The sequence below is a fragment of the Microcebus murinus genome, chromosome 8, assembly GCF_040939455.1.
Source record: "Microcebus murinus isolate Inina chromosome 8, M.murinus_Inina_mat1.0, whole genome shotgun sequence".
Classification (NCBI taxonomy): domain Eukaryota; kingdom Metazoa; phylum Chordata; class Mammalia; order Primates; family Cheirogaleidae; genus Microcebus; species Microcebus murinus.
This window is the reverse complement of record NC_134111.1, coordinates 106,813,906-106,839,231: the sequence shown is the minus strand read 5'-3', so window position 1 is coordinate 106,839,231 and position 25,326 is coordinate 106,813,906. Positions and strand designations below refer to the sequence as shown.

The following is a 25,326-nucleotide window of genomic DNA, read 5'->3' as shown; positions in this document are numbered from 1 at the left end:
GGGAGGGCGGTGCGCCCATCTCTTTTGGCTCCTCTGAGGCACCGTAGGGGCGTCCGGTGGTGCGTCCATAGCAACCATTTGGGCGGACTTCTCGGCTCGGGCTCGCGCGGTCCGGCGCGCAGGCGCCAGTGGTTGGTCCGCGGTGCCTGTCAGTCGGCGCGAATCACTCTGCGATTGGCCAGTGGCTAGAAGCGCGGATGGGCTGCCTCCCGCGGTTTGAAGCGAGCCCGGCGGCGGGACCCACGCCGGCCTCAGGTGAGGTACCTTCGCTCGGAGAGCGGGCCGGGCTCCGCCTCTTCCCGAGGGCTCCTGTTGGCCCCGCGCACCAGCCCTAGGGTCCCTCCGCAGCCCTCGGACCAGCGCAGCCCCGACCCCTGGCGCCCCTCGCGCGCCGCCGGCCGCCTCTGCTCGGTGCCGGGCGAGGGGCCTGGCCGTTACCCGGGCCCGCCCGCGCTCCGGGCGCCGGCTCGGCGCTCTGCGGGCGTCGTCCGTCCCCTGCCTACCCCACCGGAAGGTAAGCGCCGGAGAACCGCGCCGATGCGGCGGGCTGGAATGCGAGCCTGTCGGTGACCCGTGGGGGAGCGGACCGGCCGTGGCGCGCGTCGCCGCCCGACCTGCGGCTCGGCGCCCACGCGTGCCCGGGCGGTGGCCTTGCTCCTCCCAGAGCAGGACGGTGCCCGCGCTGTAGACCTACCTGGGATGCTGTCTGGAAGCCTTTCGTCCCGCCCGCTCCTTCCACACCTCCTCGCTCAGTACATCCGCCCAATTCTGTCGCTCTTTCTCTTAACGGGTTCCCTTATCGCCATCTGTTTGCTGTTCCCTAACACCTTATAATTTCTTTCCTGGAATACCGTAACCTTTCTCCTTGTTTCCAGCCTTGCCCCCACATTTCCCCTGGAATGATCTTTTTTTTTTTTTTTTCTTCTTTGAGACAATCTCCCTCTGTTGCCCAGGCTACAGTGCCGTGGCGTCAGCCTAGCTCACAGCAACCTCAAACTCCTGGGCTCAAGCAATCTTCCTGCCTCAGCCTCCCGAGTAGCTGGGACTACAGGCATGCGCCACCATGCCCGGCTGATTTTTTCTGTATATATTAGTTGTCCAGCTAATTTCTTTCTATTTTTAATAGAGACGATTTCTTGCTCTTGCTCAGGCTGGATTCAAACTCCTGACCTTGAGCGATCCTCGCGCCTCGTCCTCCCAGAGTGCTAGGATTACAGGCGTAAGCCACCGGGCCGGCCTGGAATGATCTTTGTAACGTGCGTATCTGGTCATGTTACTCCAAGCCTTGAGTCTTTTAAAGTCAATTTTTTAGGATAAAATTCAGACTGCTGGGGCAGGCATAGAAGGCCCTGGGAGTTAGGCCCAGCTTTGCTGGTGCCATCTCCAGACACTTGTGTGCTGGACTCCTCTGGGAGTCTCTGCCTTACAGTGGTCCTAGAAGGCTTCTTCACTCCACATTGCAGGGCTCAGCTCTGCTTGTGCCGCCTCTAAGAGCCTTTGCTGACCTTTCTGACCCGGGACGTGCCTTTTGCTTAAACCCTCCACAGTAGCCATCATCCTGCCCATTCACTGGGATACCCTGATGCAAGAAACAGCCATGGGCTCGAGACAGCTCTGACAGTGAGGAAAGCAGTTGGCTCCCAAACCTGAAGTCCAGAGGAAAGCAGATTTTCGGGTGGGTTGACTCTGGCTCAGAATTTTCCAGGACTGACATTTCCAGGACTTGCCATTTTCTTCTCTGCTGCCCATGGAGTTGGCTTCATCCTAATGCTGGTTCTGCTCTTTGTTGTATAGAGATGCTGGGAGCATTTGGAGCTATTTGCTTCCTAGCTTGTGTTCTGGTGAAAGAGAGATGGTTGCTTCTAGAAGTTCACCCAAAAGAGCAAGGACTACTTTTCTAGAAGCTCCTTGCAAAGCTCTCCTGTTTGATCTGAGAGCTTGGGGTCACTCATGCCTCTGGGATCAAAATTAGCAACAGGCATAGGATTTCTCTTTGACACCATCAAGTGTTGTCTGAGTTTGGCTCCCCACATCTGTTGCCCAGTGGATACAGGAAAACTATTCTAAAAACCTAGACCTGGACTTGCAGGCATTTCTGGTTAGCATTTGAGTAAAAGTTAAACCTGTGAAAAAGTAAGTGATCTGAAGTTGTGTGAAGCTGGGCTCTGCTCTCAGAGGCCAGGCTGTGGGTTGGAGTCTACCGCTTGGTGCTTCGTGCTAAACTGACCCTTGCTGACCTCACAGGGCACAGGAGGCGTAGAGGGAAAAAGGACTCCTTCCCTGCTGCCCTCCCCACATCCCTGTTAGTCAGCATAACTTTCCTTCCCCAACACCATTATATTCAGTAATGTAATTAAACTTCCACTTGATGTATCCAATTTAGACAGTATTTATCTACTTTCTCCCAGGAAAGACAAAAAGTTGGGGCCCTTCCCTTCACATTTCCTGCTTTTTCCTCCCATTTTATGTTACTTTTCCAAAGTAAATTTATGTAACATTTTCAGTGTATTCTGAATAGTTATCTTGCTTTTTTAAGTAAAGTTTGGTAACATTGACAATAAAGTCTGAAGAGTTATGTTTTTTACAAATTAAAGTTTTATATCAGTATATTCTGAAGGGTTATATTTGTTAAAGAAAAGTTTTATAACATTTGCAATGTATTCTGAAGCTGTGTTTTGAGCTTTGTGTATAGGTCGGTTTTAAAAGTAGAAAACTACCTTTTATATGATCACACCATTGTTATTTATTGTGGAAATAACTAGTGTATTTAGATGCTTAGAGAAGGAAATATAAACCTGTGGCTAAATGTCACATTAAATGTTGCTACTTGAAGGAAAACAACACATTCTAATAATTTATTTGAATTCTTCCTCGCTTCCCATGCATCCTTTGGTTCCTACTGAGCTGTTGCCTTCCAGGACCCCGTGCTGGGTATGTGTGTGGAACATCTCTTAGTTTTTAGTACTGTGTTTCCCCAAAAATAAGACCTACTCATAAAAATAAGCCCTAGCAGGATTTCTAAGCATTTGGGCAATATAAGCCCTAATCCGAAAATAAGACCTAGTGATGGGCGTGGCTACGCAGCGTATCCTTAGAACCCATGCATTTCGTTGGGAGCTGTAAAGAAGATGAGCAGCCCTTCTCATCTGCCCATCGTGACAGCTGCTGTCCCAGAGGTGACCAGAAAGGTGCGGGCAGCCCCACCAACAAGGTCACTTCCCCCTGTCAGGTCCCAGCCATCCTGTGCGTGCTGCAAGCTGAGGCTTTGAGGGGACAGTCTCCTCAGTGAAGTGAGGAGTGGGACGCTCCGCTTTAGGTATTGTGTCCCCAGGGGGAAGAAGGAACGCTGTGGCTGCCATTTTACTATGATGATGTTCCAGAAGAAGATGACTTAACTATATATGAATAAATATAGATTGTTGTACTGTACTTAAAAAATATATATCCCTTGAAAATAAGCCCTAGGGTATCTTCTTGAGGAAAACTAAATATAAGACACTGTCTTTTTTTCGGGGAAACATGGCATATGTTACTTGATTTACACAGAAGAATAAAGGCGATGTCAGTCATGAATCATACCAGTAAGGTGGACATGTGTGAGCCCACTACCCACATCAGGAGATCAGGAGACCCCGTGCCATCTGGCCCCTTCCCCACCCAGCGCCCCGCTGGATCCTCAGAGAAACCACCTGCCTGAAGTTTGGGTTTATCTTATTTACAAAGTAGTTTTATCAGTTGTGTGTGAATCCCTAAATAATATATTTATTTTGTTTTATTTAGATTATTTTGTATAAGAAAGGAATCTTATTGTTGATAGTCATTTATAACTTGATTTTTCCACTCATTAGATTTATCCGTGTTGTATGTAGTTCCTTTGTTTTCACTGCTGTAATTCATAGCGTGAATATGCCAGAATTTTCTTGTTAATGAACGTTTGCGTTGTTTCATTGCCTTTCTGCCTTTGGCATTGAGAACCATGCTGTCTTGAACATTCTTGTGTGTCTTGTACCCACATGCAAGAGTTTTTCTAGATTATAAATCTAAGTGGAAAATGCTGTGTCAGAGTAGGTAAATGTTTGGTTTAAATGTTTTCTAAAGAGATTATATTGACTTATTAGAGTTCTGTTGATTCAGATCCTTATCATTTGATATTATTAGAATTCTTAATTTCTTTTCATTAGTAGGTACAACATTATTGTGATTATGCTAATAAAGTTAAGCTTCCTGTCACAGGTTTATTGGCCACTAGGATTTCCTATTCTGTTAAACTCTTTTTCCTATTTCTTATCATTTTTCTGTTGGGCCATATATCTTTGAAAAATTTTATCTGTTAAATTATTGACCTTTAAAAACCACTCTAGGCTGGGCACAGTGGTTCACACCTGTAATCCTAGGACTTTGGGAGACTGGGAGGATTGCATGAGGCCGGGAGTTTGAGACCAGCCTGAGCAACATAGTGAGACCCTGTCTCTACAAAAAATAAAAAAAAAAAAAATGAACTGGGTGTGGTGGCATGTGCCTGTAGTCCCAGCTACTTGGGAGGCTGGAGCAGGAGGGAGGATGGCTTGAGGTCAGGAGTTTGAGGCTGTGGTGAGCTGTGATTGCTCCACTGCACTCTAGCCTGAGTGACCCTGTCTCTAAAACAAACAAAAAACCTAAACTATTCTGGATATTAATTCTCTGTTAGTTATATATGTGGCAAATATCTTTTCCCAAATTGTGGTTTGTTATTTCATTTTCATTATGGTATTTTTTTGTGAGCAGATGTTCTCAAATTTAATGTTAAATTCATCAATCTTATTTTATAGTTTGAGCCTTTTGTGCCTAGTTAAAAAAAAAAACAAACACTGTCCCTATCCCAAGTTCTTACAGATAGTTTCTTCTATTTTCTTCTAAAAGTTTAGTGTTTTGACTTTCACAAATCAAGTCTTTTATACCCTGGGCATGGACTTTTGTTATGACTCCGGCTTTATATTGAGTTTTCACATCTGGTAGGCCGCGTCCCCCCCCCCCCCAGCCCCCTGCACCTTACCACTGTGTGTGACTGACAGGGGTCCTGGATCTGTAAATTCATTTATTTGTTATTGAAGATCAAGTTAATTCTTTTCTCTTCAAATACATCCTCCTCCCCATTTTCTCTCCTGTTAGATACTTGTTCGGTTATCTGTGTCTCTAACTCTTAGCTATCCATCAACACCATTTTTATCTTGTCTCTCTGTGTTACATTTGGAGTATTTATTCAAATGTATCTTCTAGTTCACTGTTTTCTCTTCAGCTGTGACTGTCTATTTATCCATCTATTGACATTTTAAAAATTAACTTTAGCTTACATAAAATAAAATGTGTTCATACTAAGTATATAGTTCATTGAGTTTTGAGACATGTGTCCAGCCATGTGGGGACAACTGCAGACAAGTGATAGGTCATTTTCATCACCCTAAAATTTCCTTTGTGGTCTTTCTTAGTCAACCCTCTTCCCCTCCCCATGGCTGGCCCCAGACAATTTCATCTCTGCTTCATGTCACTGGAGATGAGATTTGTCTTTTCGGTGTTTCATGTGATGGGAATCCCGCAGTGTGTGTCTTGTGTCTGCTGTTGTTGCACAGCAGAGGTTCTGAGATTCAACCGTGTTGTGTGTGTCACTGGTTCATTCCTGTTTACTTCTGAGTAGATGCCTTGTGTGGATATGGTTTGACTTGCTTATCTGTTCTCCTGTTGATGGAGAGACATTTGGATGGTTTCCCATTTGGAGCTAATACGAGTAAAACTATTGTCAACATTTGCGTAGAAGGCTATGTGGACATGTGCCTTCCTTTCTCTTGGGTGAATACCTAGAAGTACGATTACTTCCTCCTAGGGTACTTGGCAAACTGTTTTCCAAAGTGGGTGCATTCTTATCAGTAATGTATAAGAGTTCCACTTGCTCCATTTGCTCCACCTCCTTACCAACATTGTACATTTGCTTTCTTTTGAATTTTAGGCATTTTAGGCTGGGCTTCTTGGCTCATGACTGTAAACCTAGCACTTTGGGAAGCTGAGGCTGGAGGATCACTTGAGGCCAGGAGTGAGCTATGACTACACTACTGTACTCCAGCCTGGGCATCAGAGCGAGACCCTGTTTCATAAAAATAAATGCATAAATGTTAGTTGTTCTGGTGGCTGCACAGTGACAGTCACTGAGTTCCTTTGCATTTCTCTGACAACTAGTGATGGTGAATTCTTTATCCTGTGCTTCTTTACCATTGGTATATTTTCTTTGGGGAAGTGTCCAAAACATTCACCCTTTTTTAAAAAAATGGATCATTTATCTTTTTTATGATTGACTTGGGAGAGTTCTTTCCATATCCTGGCTACAAGCTGTTTGTCAGGTGTAGTTATTGTGAGTATTTTCTCCTAGCCTGTGGCTTTTCACTTTTTACATGGTGTCTTTCAAAGAGCAGAAGCTTTGAATTTTGATTATGCCTAATTTATTAGGCTTTTTGTTATGGTCCATGCTTTTCATGTCTTATCTAAGACATCATCATCTATGTTATGAAGATTTTTCTCCAGTTTTGTTTAGGAGATACTATGAGCTGACCTGTGCTCCCCCAACTCCTATGTTGAAGTCCTAAACCCCAGTGCCTCAGAATGTGACCTCGTTTGGAAATGGGGTCATTGCAGATGTGAGTAGCTATGACGAGGTCACACTGGAGTAGGGTGACTCCAACATGACAGGTGTGATTGTCAGAGAAAAGCCATGGGAAGACAGACACCGCGAGAGCCCTGTGGTGACAGGCAGAGACTGGCACCTGCAAGCCAAGGGACAGCAGAGCCCCCAGTGCAGCACCAGGGAGGACCTGCTGCAGGTCTCAGAGCGCTCAGCCCTGCTGACACCTTCATCTTGGACTTCTAGGCTCCAGATTGTGAGACAGTAGATTTTTATTTTTAGACACCCAGTTTATGGTACTTTGCTATGGCAGCCCTAGGAAACCAACGGAGAAGGCCAATAGTTTTAACTTTTACATTTAGGCTTATGATCCATTTTGAGTTAATTTTTAAGGATAGCAAGAGATGAAAGTCCTAGTTTACTTTTTTCCCCTTATATAAGGATATCAAGTTGTTCCAGCTGCATTTATTGAAAAGACTATCTTTTCTTCATTGAAATACCTTGACACCTTTATGAAGAATTAAATTTGACCATATGTGGGTGGTTTTATTTCTGGATGCTCCTATGTTACATATTTGTCCTTATGCCACACGCTGTCTTGATCATTATCGCTTTAGAGTTAAGTCTCGAAGTCAGGGAGCATAAGTCTTCCAGCTTTGTTCTTTTTCTTCAGAATTATCTTGGCTCTTCTATGTTCTTTTTTTTTATTATTAATAATATAAAGTTGAGAATCAGCTTTTCAATATCTACAAAAAGCCTGCTGGTATTTGGGTTGGGATTATGCTGAAGGTACAGATGAATTTGGGGCGAGTCGACACCTTCGTAATGTTGAGCCCTCTGACCTGTGCACATAGCGTGTCTCTGTTAGTTTATGCCTTTAATTTCTTAATTTCTCTGAACAATGTTTGTAATTTCATTATACCAGTTTTGCACATGTTATTTTATTAGATTTCTCCCTAAGTGCTTCATGTTTTTTATTTCACTATGAATGCTATTTTTTAAGAAATTAATTTCCAGTTTGTTGTCACCATATAGAAATACAATTGATAGTTAAGTATTTTCCTTGTGTCCTGTGACTTTGCTTAACTTATAATACTTGTTCTTAGAGCTTTTTTATAGGTTCTTTAGGGTTTTCGATATGTCCAGTCCTTTCCTCTGTGAATCGAGACAGCCGTCCTCCCTCCTGTCCAGGCGAGTGGTGGATTACATTGATTGATTTTCAAGTTCGAGCCAGCCTTTCATTCCGACAACAAACCCCAGCTGGTTGTAAATATATTACCCTTTGTACCATTGTCTGCTGAATTTGCTAACATTTCTCACGGGTTTTTGCATCTATGTTTATGAGAGCTATTGGTCTGTAATTTCCTTTCCTAGTAATGTCTTTGGTTTTGGTATCAGTAACGCTGGCCTCAAGAAATGGATTGGGAAGTAAATGTTCCTTTCTTTTTAAACCTCTGGGATAGAGTTTGTGTAATGTTGGTGTTTGATAGAATTCACCAGTGAAGTGAAGCCATCTGGGGCTAGAGTTTTCTTTTTGGGAAAGTTTTAGTTACAAATTCATTTTTTTATTATAAAATTTTAAAAATTTCATTTCTAAAAGGCCTGTTTATTGAAAAGGCTAAATCTAGTCAGGTTTTGTTTTGTTTTGTTTTTTGAGACAAAGTCTTGCTTTGTTGCCTAGGTTAGAGTGCCATGGCATCAGCCTAGTTCACAGCAACCTCAGATTCCTGGGCTCTAGTGATCCTCCTGCCTCAGCCTCCAAAGTAGCTGGGACTACAAGCATGCACCACCATACCCGGCTAATTTTTTCTATATATTTTTAGTTGTCCAGCTAATTTCTTTCTATTTTTAGTAGAGATGGGGTCTCACTCTTGCTCAGGTTGGTCTTGAACTCCTGACCTCCAGTGATTCTCCCGCCTCCCAGAGTGCTAGGATTATAGGCATGGGCCACTGTGCCCAGCCTAGCCAGTTGTTTTTGAGACACTATTTTTTTCTTATTTTTGTGACTCTGTCATTCATATTTTTAAACATATACACAGGCATTTTCCATTCAGTATTTGATAACTTAATATCTATTCTTGTGTGTCTAAATCTCTTTGATTTTTCTGCAGACTCTTGCTCTCGTGGTAGTGTGTGTCCTTCTGTTTGGTTGAAAGAGAGCATATTTATCTTAATGTTTGGAAAACCTCAAGCTTGTACAGGACACCGTGCTTCTTAGAGCGTTGCCTTTGCCAGGACCTGAGGGTTGCTCCTGTGCGAGGGCCACATTCGTCCTTCCAAGGGTCCCTGGCTGACGTTAGGAGTCTCAGGATAGCTCTCCTTAGGCCAACTCACCCTCACCGTTTTGGTTCCGGCTCCCATGAGTTTTTCTTGCCTTTGCCAGTCTCAAGTCACACTTTCAGGAATCTCAGAGATGCACAGAAAGTATTCGTGGTAGGCTTAGCTGTTCTGGAGCTCAGGGGCCACTCACAGTGACCCAGTCCACATAGTCTCAGTCCGTGCTTTGCTGGAAGCTGCCTGGTGATTCTGTGGGCTGCTGGTCAGACCTACCGTTGAGGGAAAGCTGGGGCCAGGGTGCTGTGCAGACCTGGTGTGCGGACAGGTTCTCGAGGCTTCGGGGAGAACCTTCTTGACCTTGGAGCATTTCCACTTGTGTGGGTTTGCAGCCCCTGCCTCCTCTTATGGCCCCTCCGTCTCTGTTCTGCTTTCTCCTCTCTTTCCTATACCTTGCTACATATTCCTCTGAAAGAGCTTCTTTCAGCACAGCTTTGGGCTGACTGTACTCAGGTTGTAGGTTCTGACCTGGGGTGGCAGTTGGGTGTGTGTCTTTGGGAGCTGAGCTTAACTTGCCATTATGAAGAATTAGTTGGTTAAACTACCTTTATGTTCTTGCATTGCCGATGCTAATCAGGTTCGCTTTGCTTTCTAGTTGACAACTGTTAGAGGCGGAGGCTTGGCGACTGGCCTCACTCTTCCCATGGAGGACAGAGGCTCAGTGGTCTTTGAAGAGGACCAGAGATGCCTGTCTGGGAGCCTCCCCTTGCCAGCGCCACCTGAGGGCCCAGCCGCACAGACCATCTTCCAGCCCAGCAAGTCATTTTCCTGGGCACACCGACACCTGAGCAGGAAGAATGGGCTTTCTAAACTCTGCCAGAGCAGGATGGCGCTCTCCGGTAACGACCTCTGGTCATTGTAGGGGTCAGTGTTGGCATGAAAATGTGGACTTGCTCTGTTTTCTCCCAGTGGAAACCCTCTTGTTGGTGATTAAAGTCAGTCATTCTCTTCTTGTAGAAAAAAGGTTTTGTTTAGGTGCGGGACACATGTTGGTGGACGACACCAGCCAGACCTTCCTGCTGCTTTGGCTCTGCTGTGATTCTGAGGCATACAAGTCTTTTCTGGCAGTGGTTGGAATTCACTGCCACATTTCAGGGTCAAAGTACAGCAAAGTGTTATTTCTTACTTCAGAGTGTGTGGGAACGCTGTCCGAGGCTTGGCTGGCTTATAAGTGAAATACAGTTTTGCTAATTGAGCTCAGCAAATATTTAATGACTGTTTGGCAGGTGCAGGTTCCCTGCCTGGACACAGACATGATAAGATAGGTCCTTCCCCTCAGGGAGGTTTTCACTACCACAGAGAGAGGCATGAGCTTCACAGTGCAGGTGCTGGACTCCTGGGGATGGCTGAAAACTGTGGGGCGGTGATGTCTCCAAGAAGGCAGTTGGGCCCCCAAGCCCAGGCACCCTATGGCCCAGGGAAGAAGAAAGCATTGCCTGTCTTTGAGGGACTGGCCGTCTGGTGGGAGGCTGCAGGCTTGAGGCTAGGGTGGACCTGGAAGACGGGAAAGTCCTTTGGGATGACAGAGATGGCTGGAGCCAGAACAAAGAGCTGCAGGGGAAGGGAGGCGGGATCTGGTCTCGAGGACACGGAGCTGTGTGACAGAGAAAGAGGAGGGTATCGGAGCTGACCCGTGAGACTGCGGCAGCTGGCGCAGCGGGTCCTGTGCAGGAGGCCCAAGGTGCTGCAGGAGGGGCTGTGAGGAGCCGCCCCCTTGAGTGTGGCCCCACGCAGGTGCTGGCCAGGGATGTTCTCAGCAGAGCGTCGATGCCATGTGTTTGTTTTAGGGGGTCACTGCAACAGCTGGGACAAGAGCTGACTGCGCAGCATCCCCAGGCTCAAGGTGTGGCTGAGCTGTGGGCACCCACCGCTGCCTGGGGAGAGGAGGCACAAGGGGCCTCCAGGGTCAGGGACTGGGCAGGGTGAGGCCCCTGACTGAGGAAGTCGGGGGCCTGGGTGTAGGCTGCAGAGGAGAGAAGATAGGGTGGGAGGCAAATAGAAGGGTCAGGTCCTGTGTGTGGTTTTGAGCCACCAGAAGAACGTGGTTGGTGCTTACGGAGGAGCAGGTGTGCCGGCTTGGAGCCTGGGGAGCTGCCCGGGCTGCAGGTACGCACGTGGGAGTCGTCGGCACATTTGCGTCTTGGGGGTGTTCAGAGCTACCGAGGAGCGGGTAGGTGAGCTGGAGCCAGGTCCCTGGGTGGTGGGTGGTGGGAGGTGGGGTAGGAGCTCGATGCCTGGGAGACAGCAGGTGCTGGGGTGGAGGGGAGCCCAGAGCTGCTGCTGAGTGGAGCAGGGTGAGAACTGAGCAGTGACTGCTGGGTACAGTGCCTCGGGAGCCCGTGCAGACCTTGCCAAGAGCAAATTTTCTGGCGCAGTGGGAAGGGACCGTGACGGGGGAAAAGAAGGTGGAGCGGGAGCGGGGCTCCAGCAGCTCTTGCAGGGTGTACTGCTTTCCAGGAACGAGAGGCGGGCAGTAGCTGGGGGCTGTGGGGTCTCGTGATGGTGTAAGGGAAGAGACCTTTGAATTTAATTTGGACACAGAGATGTGGATCTCGTGCTGGTCGTGCTTCTGAGAGGAAGTTGCTCTGTGTTGCCCCTGAGCACCTGGCCGCTGCCCGAGTGGGTTCTGGGGACCGTGCTCAGGTGCACAGTCAGAGCGCGCACCAGCTCTGTGCGTCGGTTTCCTCCTTGGATCCTTCAGTAGGAGTGGGGGCGAGGGCTGTGTGCTCTGCCTGTTTCAACATGAACTCCTGGCAGCCGTGTGAGATGTAAAGGTTTCTTTTCTTTCCAGAGGACAAATGGAGCTCCTACTGTCTGTCATCACTGGCTGCCCAGAATATCTGCACGAGCAAACTGCACTGCCCTGCCACACTGGAGCACTCCGACCCTGCTGGGCCCCCTGGCAGCATGTCCTGCTGCTCCCTGCTGCGGGGCTTGTCTGCAGGGTGGTCTGTGCCTCTGCTTCCCGCTCCCGTGTGCAACCCTAACAAGGCTGTCTTCACCGTGGATGCCAAGACCACAGAGGTATGTGCTGGTTTGAGTCCCAGCTATAGATGTGTGTTTGGGATTTGTGCCTTAGGCCTGTAACCTCAAACAGAGGAATTTGTGTGTGTTAAGTGCAATTAGAACACTTATATATAAGTGTTAATAGTTAATATTAATATTTGGTAAGCTATAAACATTTGGTTTTACTTGAATAGTAACAAAAGAGGTAAGAATTTGGAGAACTAAATATGATTCAATCAAAATGAGTTAACTCCTCTTGTCAGAACAGAGATTCAAGGAAAGGGATAAAGCATGTTGTTTACTTATGCTTGCTGAAGTGTTGGCTCAGCTAAGACGAGAATGGATATTCAATATCTGGATTAAATGCATTTGCATAATGTGCATGTATATGCAGATAACGGAAATTGTGAGGCGAGAGTTTGATATGCATTCCTGTGTTTTCTTCATAGTCTTGGGTGTGCCCTGTGCCGATTGGTAAGGTGTGTGGGTTCAGTCAGTGCTGACCTGGTCGTTTCCGTGTGGTCGAGCCCATGGCAGTACCAGGGGTGGGGCGTCATCACCAGGGCACGCCTCGGGGAAGACGGGCCTCCGGCTACCCGGCTGGTGTCCAGATCGTCCTTGGCTCTCAGCTGTTCCGGTAGTCAGAGGAGCTGCTGGTGATGTTTGTGTCCTCGCTCCCATTTGCGGCTCCTCAGATCCTGGTTGTCAACGACAAAGCATGCAGACTCCTGGGGTATAGCGGCCGCAGCCTGATTGGCCAGAGGCTCACGCAGTTCTTCCTGAAGTCAGATTCCGACGTGGTCGAAGCCCTCAGCCAGGAGCACGTGGGGGCTGACGGCCGTGCCGCGGTGGCGTTCGGCACAGTGGTGAGTGGGCGCCGTGGGGCCTTGACCTGGCCTGAGGGGGAGAGCAGAACGTGGCAAGAAGACTCCCAGCCCTCTCCTTGGGGCCTGCGGGGGGCTGGGTGGCACCAGGCAACTGAAAATGTCACAGCGGGTGCCGTGTCCGCCCCAGCTGAGGTGGAGGTGGGGCCTTTCCGAATGAGAGCTCCACAGGAATGGAGTGGCTGTGGCTGGACTCTCAAGGGGCATCTCAGGTGTCACTTGTTTTGTTTGAGGGATATAGTTTGGCCAACATCCTGTAGACCTGCAGAGCACCACACCAGATTTCCAAAAAAGCAATATGATTTTATTGTCTTTGCTAAGTTTTACACCGAAATTTACACATTCTGTTTGTGTGGTGTGTGTTGGAGAGGGCAGGCGGCGTGTGCCCGGAAACATTTCCCTGGAGAATTCTGATCTCCTCTGCCCGTGTGGCCACCCTGAGCTGTCAGAAGGGTGAGCCCCAGACACAGAGAGAACTCAGACAGGGTCAGTGGCATTGAAAGCCACTGGTTTAAGAGATATACAACAAGAAAGAAAAAAAATCAAGGTATTCAGTATGTGTTGGTGCCTGTTTCTCTAAGAAATAAGAGATACTGCTCCCCACCCCTGCTGTACCCTGAAACAGGATGAAAGGAGTCTGTTCTCTTGATATGACACCAGTCAGAGATTGCGGTGTTCAGTATTAGAATATCAGAAACCTGATACTTCGGTACGTTTCTGAAATGCCAGACAGGTGAGCAGGGGTTGAGAAGCTGAGGTGCCTGGAGTCCGAGGGGGGCCTCTCCCAGAGGCAAGGGCCTGCCTGTGCTGGTGGGCGTGGCCCAGGTGTGCAGGTGCCAGCCTGCCTGTGTCCACAGGTGGACATCGTCAGCCGCAGTGGGGAGAAGATTCCAGTGTCAGTGTGGATGAAGAGGCTGCGGCAGGAGCACAGCCTGTGCTGTGTGGTGGTCCTGGAGCCTGTGGAGAGGGTCTCGGCCTGGGTTGATTTCCAGAGCGACGTGAGTGTGCGGCTCTGCCTTGTGCAAGCAGATGCCAGAGCCCCCCTTCTCCCCTTCCAGCACTAGTGCAAGTGCCGTTCCCTGCCTCGTACCTTTGGGAAGAAAGAGAACAAGGAGTCTCGAGGGTCTTCCGTAGCTGTGCCTCTTACTAATTGTGTGGGCTTGGGCAGGAACTGAATCTCCCATGCCTCAGTTTCCTCATCTGTAAAGTGGGGATATGATTGTAACCACCCATAGAATTGTTTTTTTTTTTTTTTTTTTTTTTTGAGACAGAGTCTCGCTTTGTTGCCCAGGCTAGAGTGAGTGCCGTGGCGTCAGCCTCGCTCACAGCAACCTCAAACTCCTGGGCTCAAGGGATCCTCCTGCCTCAGCCTCCCAAGTAGCTGGGACTACAGGCATGCACCACCATGCCCGGCTAGTTTTTTCTATATATATTAGTTGGCCAATTAATTTCTTTCTATTTATAGTAGAGACAGGGTCTCGCTCTTGCTCAGGCTGGTTTCGAACTCCTGACCTCGAGCAATCCGCCTGCCTCGGCCTCCCAGAGTGCTAGGATTACAGGCGTGAGCCACCGCGCCTGGCCTACATAGAATTGTTTTAACACTTAAATGAAATAATGTAAATAATGTGTGCAAACTCCTCAGCATAGTGGCTGGCATTAGAGACAGCACTCGAATGCAAGCTGGATGTTCTTTTTCTTTTTTTTATTTTGAGACAGAGTCTCACTCTGTTGCCCAGGCTAGAGTGAGTGCTGTGGCATCAGCCTAGCTCACAGCAACCTCAAACTCCTGGGCTTAAGCGATCCTCCTGCCTCAGCCTTCCAAGTAGCTGGGCCTACAGGCATGTGCCACCATGCCCAGCTCATTTTTCCTATATATTTTAAGTTGTCCAGCTAATTTCTTTCTATTTTTTTAGTAGAGACTTGGGTCTTGCTCTTGCTCAGGTTGGTCTTGAACTCTTGAGCTCAAACAATCCTCCTGCCTTGGCCTCCCAGAGTGGTAGGATTACAGGCATGAGTCACCATGCCCGGCCAAGCTGGATGTTCTTATCAGCAAAAGAGACTCCAGCTTGGGCCAGGGCCTCTGAAGAGCAGCTCAAGAAAGCCCACAGTTTAGGTATATCTGGTAGAAGGAGAAAGATAATGTTTTTGTGAAAGTTCATTTGTATGTCTCTTGCACTTGAGTTGCAGAAATCTTGCTTTTAGCTTGAAGGTATTGAAGCGTAGTGAAATTTACAGCTGAAGTGCAAGAAGCTCTTGTCATAACACTGGAGCTCTGGGTTTTCTCTCCAGGGAACCATCACGTCGTGTGACAGTCTCTTTGCACATCTCCACGGCTTTGTGTCCGGGGAGGACGTGGTTGGGCAGCACATCACAGACCTGATCCCTTCTGTGCAGCTCCCCCCTCCCGGCCAGCACGTCCCAAAGGTAGGACCCGTGACCTCCTGCGCCATGTGCTGGGGTCGAGGGCTTAAATCCAGATCTGTAACTATCACCACGATGCAGTCCAGGGGTTCCTGATGACAGAGCATCCTGGGGATGTGGGCCGTGCTCCAGCTTGAGCTCTCTGTGCCGGAGGTCCTGACCAAGGTCCTGACCAAGGCTGGAGCCTGTGTGGTCTCTGGCTGACCACCCTTGTTGCCTTAGTCCTCTCCCTGGAGCCTGCGGGGCAGCGTGCATGGTTTCTCTAGTGAGGAGCAGGGAGCACTGGCAGATGGGAGGGCTGTGGCTTATCAGTCAATTGAACCTTCCCGGTTCCCTCTTTCCCCACTCACATGTGCCTTCACACAGGCGAGCCATGTGGCTGCAAACTGAACCGATGCCTCATTCCCAGCAGCCTGCAGGATGGCTGGACAGTCTCTGTGGGGCTGAAGTTAGCTCTGTGGCCGCACGAAATAAGAGATCCTTTCAGGACATCTCTAGGAGCTCCGCAGTTCAGGCTGGCCTAAAACTCAAAGCTTCACCTTCCTGGCCTGCATTTGCCGTTCCTCACCTCCCTGCTCTCTGGGAAGCTGCAAGCGTGTTCTCTGGTGCTCTCTACCCACTCCTATGGTGGCCACCCTGGCCCCAGGCTGACAAGAGCATCAGCTGGGGCCACTGCCCCAGAGATTGCTGGTGGTGTCTGCTGAATCTGGTCATAACCAAACCTCTGGCAATTCTAGACATGTGTCCAAAAGAGTGTGCACCCAGAGGACATGTGTGAGCATGTTCTTAGCCCTGTCTGTGATAACCCCAAACTGGAACCACCCGACATCCCTCAGCAGCAAATGGAGACAGACTCTAGGAGACAGTGGAAAGTGGGCTGTGCTGGTTACCTGAGGAACTCACTGGGACATGGAGTCACGTGAGGTTCTGTGGAACCGGGTCAGGCATGCAGTCTCCGTGGGGAGCCTGGAGTCTCGAGTTCTGACTCTGGTGAGGGGCAGTGCATGTGAGGTGGAGCTCTCCTACGCTCAGGATGGGGTAGGTGGGCTCCTGTGCCTCCAACACAGGCCCCCGCAGTTCCCATATCCTACAAGGGTGAATCCTCAAATAAGGGCAGGTGTAAAGGCCTGGGTCCAGTTTGCTGTGCTGTAACCAGAAAATGAACGAACTCTTGAAGTCCTTGGTTAGGAGCACTGTAGTGGTCGGGATCAAATTGGGAAACCGAGTACATTCCAAGTATTAAAACAGAGGGACTGTAATCCCAGGGCTTGGTCTCGTGGGTGTTGGAAGAGCTGAGAAGGCAAGCGGGGCATGGCCAGGCTGTCTAGAGGTCGGCGCCATCAGGAAGCCAGTGCCCCCCAGGCTATGGGGACGGAGGGTAGTGAAGGTGTGGGCCACTCTCAGAGGTGAACACTGGGGACATTGCCTAAGGCTGGGAGGGGTGAGAGGAACATGTTGGCTCTTTCTCCATCCACAAATGTGGGGCCAGGGCTGTGGCCTGTGGGGCCAGCACCCTGGGGCAGAGAAAGGATGGCACAGATGCCAGAGACGTGGCCGAGCCCTGAGCCCCGCCATCCTCTCCCCCTCACTTGCCCTGGCCTGTCCACTGCCCTCACGTGGCTGTGCTCGGGGAGGTTCTGGATCAGTCCTCCCCACGCCAGCCACTGTGCCCTGGTCAGGGCTCTGCCTTCCCTGGGGCCAGGTGGGGCCCCAGGTGAGCTGGAAGGAAGAGCATCGCGGGCGTCAGATGTTTCTGGGACCTTCCCCTGAGGGTCGTGGGTGGAATTCACACCCAGAGCAGCACAGACTCACGTGGCTCCGTCCACGTGAGACGCTGCTGAGTGACGCACCTTCCTTTCAGAACCTTAAGATTCAACGGTCTGTCGGAAGAGCTAGGGACGGCACCACCTTCCCCCTGAGTTTGAAACTGAAATCTAAAACCAGCTGTGAGGAGGATGCCAGCGAGGTGGACCCTGAGGAGGGCTGCTCGGCGTCCGTGTGGGTGTTCTGCACCATCAGTGGCCTCATCACCCTCCTGCCGGACGGGACCATCTATGGCATCAACCACAGCTTTGCGCTGATGCTGTTCGGCTACGGACAGACCGAGCTCCTGGGCAAGGTGGGCTGGCCCGGGGCCACTGGGCTCCTGAGGCTGAGGAGGCTGGTCTGTGCTCCACTGGGAGAGCATGTGTCTGTCACCAGCCTTTGTGCCAGATGAGCTGTCTGGCTTGCTGGCTTTACCAGGAAAGACCTAGGGCCCAGGAAGGGAGGTCCCTGCTCAGGGCCCCCAGGTTGCTTCTCTAGACCGTGTGTTGCTGACCACCCTCGGAGGGTCTCCAGGGTCACCCCAGAGGAGGCAGAGGAGGGCTCTGCTGGAAGGCTGTCCCCAGTGGGGTCTGGTCCGATTGGATCAGTGTTCATGTCGTAATTGCAGGGATCGATTCTCACCCCATAGGCCTATCCTGTCCTCATGTCCTCTGAGCGTGTCCTGTGGTCAGTGTAGGAGGAAGGGGTTTCTGTGGCCTCCCTTTCTTGGATTGGGCTCTGTCTGAAGTCCCTTAAACACGGAGAGGCGGGGCCTCCCACACCCAAAGGAGGGCACATTGGGGCTCTGACCAGGCCTATTTCCTCACCCAAAACTGTGCCGAGCAGTCCTGTCACTATAAACGGCCGCCACAAACTGAGTGCTTAGAACAACCAGCATCACTAGCGTTGGCCACAGATCAGCCCTTTGGGTGGAGCTCTGTGGGGGCAGCTTGCTCTCCTCCACGTGCTGTCAGCGGGGGTGACCGCAGGCAGGGTGGTGCCCTCAGAAGCCTCACCCGCTCACACGGCTGGCCGGCTGGGACAGCGCCGGGGTGGCAGCTGTAGCCCCTCATGTGGCTCGGTGCTGCTGGGCCCCCTGCCCGGAGGTGACCGGCTCTGAGCGTGACCATCTCAGGTGGCCTTAGAAGCCACGTGGCATCACTTCCACAGTCCTCTTCTGGTCAGAGCAGTCCCAGCAGTGTTCTGGGCTCACTGGTAGGGGACACGGACCCCCACTTAGTGGGAGGAGGTTCATGGGGTGGGAAGGGTTGCGTGTCAGCCTCTGGAGGCCACCAGACACCTGAGCATGCCCATGCCTGGCACTTTAGGTTCCCGGGTGCAGGTGTAGGCCCCATGACTCACCTGTAGCCTTTCGCTGAGCTGTACCTATGGGGCTGCCTGGAAGGGCGAGAGCCTCTGTCCCCTCGTAATTCTCTGGGGCGGATGCTGGGACCCAGCGACAGAACTTCCTAAGCTCATTCGAGGCTCTAAAAGAGGTCTCTCTGTTCTCCAACAGAGACTAAAAAGTAAGCTAAATTGTAGTTAAAATAGGTCAAATTTAAGTTAATTAAACAGCAGTTAGCACAATTCCTGGGTGAGGCCTTCCTGCAGGAGTCCTTTCAGAGAGTTTCAGGTATGGGGATGCCCATTCCTATGGCCGTGAGCAGCTGTCCCAGTGTGGGGGCCACATGTGGGTTCAGAGTAAGTGTCCATCCTGGCCGTACTTCCCTGCTGGGCATGCACCGCAGTTCTGGCCAGCCGTGAGCCTTCCATGAGCCTCGCAAGGTGAGGCATTGCACACAGGCGCCCAGGCCCAGGCATATGTGGGACAAAAGGCTGGACATCTGCCCACAGAGTGTGTAGGTGTCAGGATAACTTGCCTCAGGGTGTGTCACATTGGTCTTTTTCATAAGAAAATGGAGAAAGTCATGACTGACTTGTTGAGTGTCAGGAGCTGCAAGAGGGGAGAAGGGCATGTGCTCGAGGCCTTTCCCGAACTTGAGGGGTTGCCACCCAGGGACATGCCCACAATGTTTTCATCTCTTTCAGCGCTGGGAGGGCTGGTCCAGTGGGTCAGTTCAGATCCTTCCAGGTTCTAAAATGTCACTACTTTGTTTTCTAGAATATCACTTTCCTGATTCCTGATTTCTACCGCTGCATGGACCTTGCCTATGACAGTTCTTTACAACTGCCGGACCCGGCCAGCTGCCTGGACATCAGCAGTGGGAGGGGCCCTGGGGAAATGCTCTCAGACCCCTGGCAGGGCTGGAGCCCTGGTGGGGCCCGGGGTAAGACGTGTCCCCTCCCCTCAAGTGTGCGCCTGTGGCCGGCAAGCCCCACATGACTCTGCGACAGGGATGGAAAGAGCAGAAGGCTTGGAGTGCAGGGCTGGGACAGGGCCGGTGGGCAGTGCTTCCCAGCGTGACGTTCCCCTCTGTCTCTCATGGGCGTCCGTGTTGCCAGGGGCTGTGACACTCTGCTAGTCTTATAGATGTATCAGCACTGAGACGAGGAACAGAAAATCCTTCACTGTGTGCCCGGATCTAAGACACAGTTAGCTAATGGACAGGCTTGCTTTTTTTTTTTTTTTTTTGAGACAGAGTCTCACTCTGTTGCCCAGGCTAGAGTGAGTGCCATGGCGTCAGCCTAGCTCACAGCAACCTCAAACTCCTGGGCTCAAGCAATCCTCCTGTCTCAGCCTCCCGAGTAGCTAGGACTACAGGTATGTGCCACCATGTCCGGCTAATTTTTTCTGTATGTATTACTTGGCCAATTAATTTCTTCCTATTTATAGTAGAGACGGGGTCTCACTCTTGCTCAGGCTGGTTTCGAACTCGTGACCTCGAGCAATCCACCCGCCTCGGCCTCCCAGAGTGCTAGGATTACAGGCGTGAGCCACCGTGCCCGGCCCAGGCTTGCTTTTTAAAGTAAATTTATGTAGCTTTGTGTAGTTTAAGATTGAATTCATACAGCTATCAGATTACACTTGACCTTGACCAACATGAGTGTGACCTTTAAGGGTCCACTCACACACACATTGTTTTCAACTTCAAAGATACAGTAAATCTATAAACTGGCTCAAATCTGAGAGTTAAAAAAAAATAAGATAGAAAAGAATAAAATGAATGAAAAATTATATATATATAAAAAAAGATGCAGTATTCATGGGATTGGAAACTCGCCTACACAGAGGGGCTGACTTATCATCAGGTGGGTCTCACTCTCCCATGGGAGGAGACAGAGGTGATGAAAGGAAAGACTGAGAGGGAGGGACAGATGCTATGAGTAGCAGAAAGCAAGGCCATGTCAGGGTCATGCGCCACGCAGCCAGGTGGCCCTGCGGTTGGGTGCTTCACTGCGATGCTGTCCATATACATGCTCAGGGCACTGGATAAACTTGTATGTGGATTTAACACAGTCACCAAGGAAAAACGTGACCTTATGGTGTCTCACTAGCTGGTGAAATGGGCATGTATCAGGCAGTGTTCAGTTTTCTGGGCTCCCCGTGAGATCTCTAGACCTGGGCTGGAAGGTCTGCTCCTTCCCATCCAGGGATCTGTGGGGCCTTGGGAGCTGGATTATGCCATTTTGTCTTAAAAGATGCTTTGTTAGGCTGCTGACTCTATTTAAGATTCCTGCTTTTCTTAGGACATGGTTTCTCACATTGTATCTGGGTTTTCATGTCTGCAAACTCTTCTCTATTCAGGGTTTTCCTGTCACTGAGTGCATTCTCCTTCCCCATCTTCCAGAATTCCAGATTCATTCCTGCGTGTACAGGTGTTTAATGTGTAGTATTTGTAGAGTGTTTGGAGGGGAGGTCATAAAACTTCTGTTCCTCTCTCATTGTTTCCTTAGGATGAATTCTTAGAAGTGGCCTTTCTGGGTTTAGGGAACGAGCACTTTTGCCAGATGCTGTCACAAGTGCCCATTCAGGCAGTGGTGTCTTGCCTGCCCAGCTGTCCTAGTTGTGGAGTGGGCTTCCCTCAGCCAGGGGCTAGGATTCTTCTAGCATTCTTCCTGATCCAGACTGTTTACACTCATTTAACCAAGAAGTGTACACTGGCTGTCTGCTCTGTGTTGGGTGTGCTGTAGGCAAACACCTGACCATCATAGAGCTGGTGGGAGCAGCTGGGGTGCAGTGCATAGGAAGCGCCCAGAGCTCTGGAGGAAAGCAAGTGGGGAAGAGGGGTATGCAACCTTGGGACTGGGGCCAAGGAAGCCAAAAAAGCCTGACAGAGCAGGGTGCAGCCCTCTGGGACCCATGCCCCAGGTGTGGCAGGGAGTCCAGCATGGCCACCAGAGAGGGCCAAGTGGGGAGACTGCAGAGCCTTGGGGCACATAGCAGGGACCTTGGCTTTTGCCCAAGTCAGATGGGAGCCCTTGAAGGGTTGTCAGTAGGTGGGGGATGTGCTCTGACTTGGGTGTTAACAGGGTCCCTCTGGCTGACTGCAGGGCCCCGGGCCAGGCAGTGGGGAGACCAGGAGGCCGAGGGTGCTGGCTTGGGCCAGGGTGCCTGTGGGTGGAAAGGAGCTGCTGCTTTGGGTCATGCTGTGAAGGTGGGGCTGACAGGAAGCTTTTAAGATGAAGCTCTCCCGCCCTTGCCCCCATGAATCACAGGGAAATGAGGAGATTCACTTTAGCCTGTGATTAGAAAACACTCTTTGTTGATGTTGGCTGCCAGATCCAAGAGTTAATATTGTGCTTGCTGGAGACCACGTTCTGCTGCAAGATGAGACCCTGAAGCTGGTGGTAAACCAAGAAGTCTTCACCAGGACACAGACCCAGCTGGAAACTGGAGGCCGGCCCCCTCCCTCCCTCTCGTCCCAGTCTCCTTCTAGGTAAGTCCTTTGGTGGGAGGTTGTAGGTTTCCAAAAGTCAAGACAGGTGCTAGGTAGATGAGGAACACTTTGGAGAGAAATGTTCAGCCTGTCAGTAATAACAGTGACAGCTAATATGTATTGCGTGCCTATTCTGTTCCACACACGGGCACAGTTGCTGTTCCCAGATGACCTGGCTGAGTCCTCACCAGCCTCTATGAGAAGGTACTAGGTCATTAAATATGAAATGTCTGATTTCAAATCAAAAGTTTATTTTATTATATCTCAAACAAGAAGCAGTACAGTTAATCTAAGTATGCACCTAAACTATTGACACAGTTTTGTCATCTTAACAGTAGCTCGTTTATGCCAGCTGCAAAGAAGCCTGGAGAGCAAGTGGTGATGAAATCACAAAAGGCGTTTTCCACGGCTTGTTGAGAATGGATTATTTTTCCTTGCAAGAAGTGGTCCAGTGCCTGGAAGAAGTGGTAGTTGGTTGGTGCAAGGTCTGGTGAATACGGTGGATGCCAGAGAGTTTCCAAGTCCAGCCCCAGTAGTTTGAGCAACACTGTGCAACACATGGTCAAGTGTCCTCTTGCAAGAGGATTGGCCTGTCTCTGTTGACCAGTCCTGGCTGCTTCATCGCAAGCATCCTCATCGTTTCATCCAGCTGGTTGCAGTAGACATCTGCTGTAATTCATTGACCAGGTTTCATGAAGCTGTCGTGGATAATATCAGCGCTGGACCACCAAACAGACACCGTTACCTTTATTGATGAATATTTGGTTTTGGACTATGTTTTGGCACTTCATCTATATCTATTGTGCTGACTGCGATTGTGAAAAAGAATCCATTTTTTATCACAACTAACGATATGGTATAGAAACAGTTTGCCTTTATGTCATGACAGCAAAGAAAGGCAAGCTCCAAACTTAATAGTATTTAGTATGGAATGTCCGATTTTCTTTACTAAGTTTGATAGTTGATATCTCTGAAATTTCGCTCTGACACTTCTTGTTTTTTTTATTGTGAAACTTGGTCAATTGATTACAGCAGATGTCTACTGCGACCAATTGGACGAAATGATGATGATGCTTGTGATTAAGCAGTCAAGATTGGTCCATAGAGACTCTCCAGGCCTCAATGCTGCTGGTTTAAGTGAGCCACTGTTATGATGGCAAAACCGTGTCGATAGTTTAGGTGCAAACTTAGATTAATTGTATTGCTTCTTGTTTGAGACATAATAAAATAAAATTTTGATTTGAAATCGGACAGTTCATATTTAATGATGTAATATTATCCCCGTTTTGTGGGTAAGGAAATGAGCTGTTGAGAGCTCAGGAACATTTAGGTAGATTTCAGAGAACTGATCCAAGCATAATTTTATCATTTTGAAAATCATGTGAAGCTGTTCTTGTGCATTTTAAAATAAGGTAGTCTATTTAGTGTAAAGGAAGTTCGTGTTAGAGAATTTGGAAAATTATGCATGGCATTTTGGTGTGTTTTTAACCAGTTTTCTTTTTAAAAATATTTTTTTGTGCTCAGCCCAGAGTAGAGGTCCCAAACCTTGGGTGCACATGTGGCCAGTGGTCCTTTCTCCACTCACCCCACAGGCCCCCTGGGACCCCTCCCCCCAGCACCCTCTGCACTGGGGTCAGAGTTGTCCATCCTTGAACCTGACTTACACTTTCCGTCTGCCTGCTTTTGCTAATTGTTTTATCTGTGATACTTATCCACATTGTTGTTTTCCAGTCTCCATGAAATTATTTTAAAAATAGGCAGTACATGAACATGTGGTTTTGAAGTACAGAAGAACAACGGCAAACAGTGAAGGTTCGCAGACATCTCCCAGCCTCCCTTCTGCAGTCCTGCCGCGTCCCCAGGGGATGGCTGTCAGCAGTTAGACCGTCTTTCTCGTGCATTTAGGGTTACAAGCGTGTTGTATGTTTGTGTGTATGGTGTGTGGGTTGCTTGTGTATCCCTGCTGCTATTCCTGTGGCACAGCTGGGATGGCACTGTGCATGTTGTCCTGGTGTGTGTGTGTGTGTGTGTGTGTGTTCACGGATGCGTCTGGAAGGCCTTTCTGTGCAGCGTTTGCTCAGAGCCAAGCCTCCGAGGCAGCGCCACAGTTCATGCAGCTGCTTTCCTGCTGGCAGATGTCACAGTGTTTCCTGGGTGCTCCTCTACAGATGAGGAGGCGGAGCTCTGTGTGCGAGGGGGCGCGTCAGCCCCCATGGGCGGTGTGGCCCGTGGTGCACCTGGTGTTGGCTGCCGGGCTCCTTGCCGGTGTGTCCCGAGGGCTGGAAGATGTCTGGGCTCCCGCCAGGGTTTGCTCCACCAGCTGCTCCCTCAGAACCCTGGATAGAGTTCATGGTCCAGGGCTTGGCTGTACAGTGAGAAAGTTGCCCTAGGTTAGCTGATTCCTACTTTTTCTATTAAACTGGACATTTTTGGGTCTCACAGTTCTAAGAGTTTGATTAGCATCCACCTCATGTTCAAGGCAGTTAGTTACTATAGAGGTTCATGCCCTCTTGCTCACTCACATGTTCACTTATGGGAAGCACGAAGGAGTGAGGTGTGTAGTGTTTTCTGAGTTCTAGGGACTGTGTTAGGTGCTTCCTCATTAGTTGTCTCCTTTAATTCTCCCGGTAATCCTGGGAGCTCAGTCTTAACTAGTATTTTTAGCAAATTGATGATGAAGCCAAGTGAACTGTTAGGCTGTGGATCAGTTACTAGAAGAGACTCCAGGTGTCGCACTCAGACAGCAGGTGGGGGGCTCGGATCCCCACGGTGGCCAGGCCCAGCCTCCCTGCTGGAGGACCGTGGCCCCTGGGGCTGCCCTGGGTTCAGGTCCCAGCAGCTCAGGGACTATGTGAACCCCAGCAGGGGAGTGGGGAGTGGGGTGGGGGTCTGCTCTTGAGGTTCACCTGGCAGCCACACCCCTCCTTCACTTCACATGGCCAGGACTTAGTGACAGCAATGCTTGGCTTCCAGGGCAACTGTGGAATGTCCTCGTGTTTTCTGGGTTGTTGTCATGCTAAAAATCAGAGATCCTACAGGTTCACAGTCTCTTAACCAAAATTTTGAAGTCTAAAAAGCCCCAGCACTCAAAGTTTTTACCCCAAATTTGATGGTACTGTGATGAAGGTAAGCTGAGCTCATGGGAAGCAATTTATGATTCCCATAAATTATGGTTCCCTCGACCTCCATGGTTTGAGTTTTGCTAGGCTTTGCTGCAGGACAGGGCAGGGTCTCCCCAGCCTGCCAGGGTCTCCCTGCAGGTGACTACATGGCCTTTCTGAAATCTGGCCCAAGGGTTGTGGGTGGCAGGGCTGTGGACACTGGGTATCCCCAGCAGTGGGCGCACAGGTGAAAGTGCAGAGCTGCCTGGGGCCTCAACGTGCCCGTCTGG

The 25,326-nt window shown here is 49.8% G+C and overlaps 1 protein-coding gene across 3 annotated transcripts in view; it reads left to right on the top strand.

Annotated features, from left to right (window-relative positions):
• The first annotated feature begins 126 nt into the window (after positions 1 to 126).
• Positions 127 to 25,326, top strand: part of PASK (PAS domain containing serine/threonine kinase) — a 42,910-nt gene continuing 17,710 nt past the window's right edge. The window contains exons 1-9 of one of the 3 annotated variants that reach the window (XM_020288082.2): positions 127 to 255; positions 9,576 to 9,819; positions 11,772 to 12,004; positions 12,682 to 12,852; positions 13,728 to 13,868; positions 15,160 to 15,294; positions 17,153 to 17,410; positions 19,220 to 19,385; positions 21,779 to 21,935. In XM_020288082.2, coding sequence (XP_020143671.2) covers positions 9,624 to 9,819; positions 11,772 to 12,004; positions 12,682 to 12,852; positions 13,728 to 13,868; positions 15,160 to 15,294; positions 17,153 to 17,410; positions 19,220 to 19,385; positions 21,779 to 21,935 — 1,457 coding nt within the window. In that variant the 5' untranslated portion in view covers positions 127 to 255; positions 9,576 to 9,623. Of the gene's footprint in view, positions 256 to 339; positions 515 to 9,575; positions 9,820 to 11,771; positions 12,005 to 12,681; positions 12,853 to 13,727; positions 13,869 to 15,159; positions 15,295 to 17,152; positions 17,411 to 19,219; positions 19,386 to 21,778; positions 21,936 to 25,326 lie in introns of those variants that run through there. The other 2 variants (XR_012920662.1, XM_020288081.2) reach the window with 2 other exon arrangements.